This window comes from Cyprinodon variegatus, unplaced genomic scaffold, assembly GCF_000732505.1.
Source record: "Cyprinodon variegatus isolate N-32 unplaced genomic scaffold, C_variegatus-1.0 Scaffold694, whole genome shotgun sequence".
Classification (NCBI taxonomy): Eukaryota; Metazoa; Chordata; class Actinopteri; order Cyprinodontiformes; family Cyprinodontidae; genus Cyprinodon; species Cyprinodon variegatus.
The window spans coordinates 210,665-211,943 of NW_015151147.1; the positions used below are offsets into that span (position 1 = coordinate 210,665).

Sequence of the window (1,279 nt, forward strand, 5' to 3'; positions counted from 1 at the left end):
CTTATAGATTTTTTTTCAGGGTGTTTTTCTAAATTTAGTTAAAGTTTTTTATTTATATAGCGCCAATTCACAACACATGTCATCTCAGGGCACTTTACAGACACAATTCAACTAGATCATACAGTCAAATTGATTAAAAAGATTTCTATCTAAGGAAAACCAGTTGATTGCAACGACTTATTGACTCGAAGGCAATCCCTCCCGACAAGCATGCATATGGCGACAGTGGAGAGGAAAAACTCTATTTTAACAGGAAGAACCCTCCAGCAGGACCAGGCTCAGTGTGAGCGGCCATCTGCTGAGGCCCACTGGGGTTCAAGGAGACAGAAGCAGACATAGAAAAAGAAGCATAGATACAAAGGAACGTGTCAACCAGCTCCTGAGCCGGCACTGTCCAGGAAACACACAGCCAATCAGATGAGCTCCCAGCCAGCCCCAATGTCAGAGGATAAAGAGAGCACATCCAGTTACTCACAGTCAGAGAAACAGGACTACACTGAAAAATAGGCAGATCTCCAACATCTATTAAAAAAAAAGGTGTTTATGGCAGCAGCACAGCTGATATTTCTCTCCAGGATGGAGTCACAGCCAAACAGGAACAGACCAGATGAAGCTGCTATGAGAAAAAGCAAAGAGAGCAGAACGTTAGAGATTGAACTAACAGATTCTGCAGAGTGGGAGAATAGAGATAGAATGAAGCAGAGTGATACATTCGACTCCATCTTCAGATCAATGCTGTCTCCTCTTTGGTTTTGCCACTGCTGTATGTTACATTGAGAATATATATTCAGGATGATGTATAAAATATCCGTTTTCCACCTAACAATGAGTTTTGCATGAAGGCCAGAATGTTCAGTTTTCTGTGCTCCAACCAGAACTCTTTCCTCCACTTGTTAGCTGGGGGTAAGGTGCCATAGCGCCTCTAGTTTTCTATTTCTTTGTGCCCCTTTGTTGAGTCCAGAACTAATAGGTTTCTCATGGACAGACTCATTCCTGAGCAGCTGATCTCTGTAGTTCCTCCAAAGGTTTCACGGGTTTTTTTAGTGCACAAACAAGAGCAGGTTTCACAGAATATCTCTATTCTGTATCTCTGAAAGCAATCTGTTGTTATAGATTTTATTTAGAGTGCATTATTTCAAACTAGTTTTTAGATTTTTAGACATAAACCTACATGAAAACCAGGCATCTGTTTTTTTTTTTCCATTGAACTTCTGTCTTATTTCTCATAATTTCAAAAGGAGTTGCCTAAGGTTTGTGCAAAAAATACTAAAACTTGTAC

The 1,279-nt window shown here is 40.3% G+C and overlaps 1 protein-coding gene across 1 annotated transcript in view; it reads left to right on the forward strand.

The window, feature by feature from the left end:
• LOC107097417 (cadherin-23-like) overlaps positions 1-1,279 on the forward strand; it is a 131,667-nt gene that overhangs the window by 89,878 nt on the left and 40,510 nt on the right. The window contains exon 18 of the mRNA XM_015394556.1: positions 876-903. Within this exon, the coding sequence (XP_015250042.1) occupies positions 876-903 (28 nt within the window). The remainder of the gene's footprint in view (positions 1-875; positions 904-1,279) is intronic.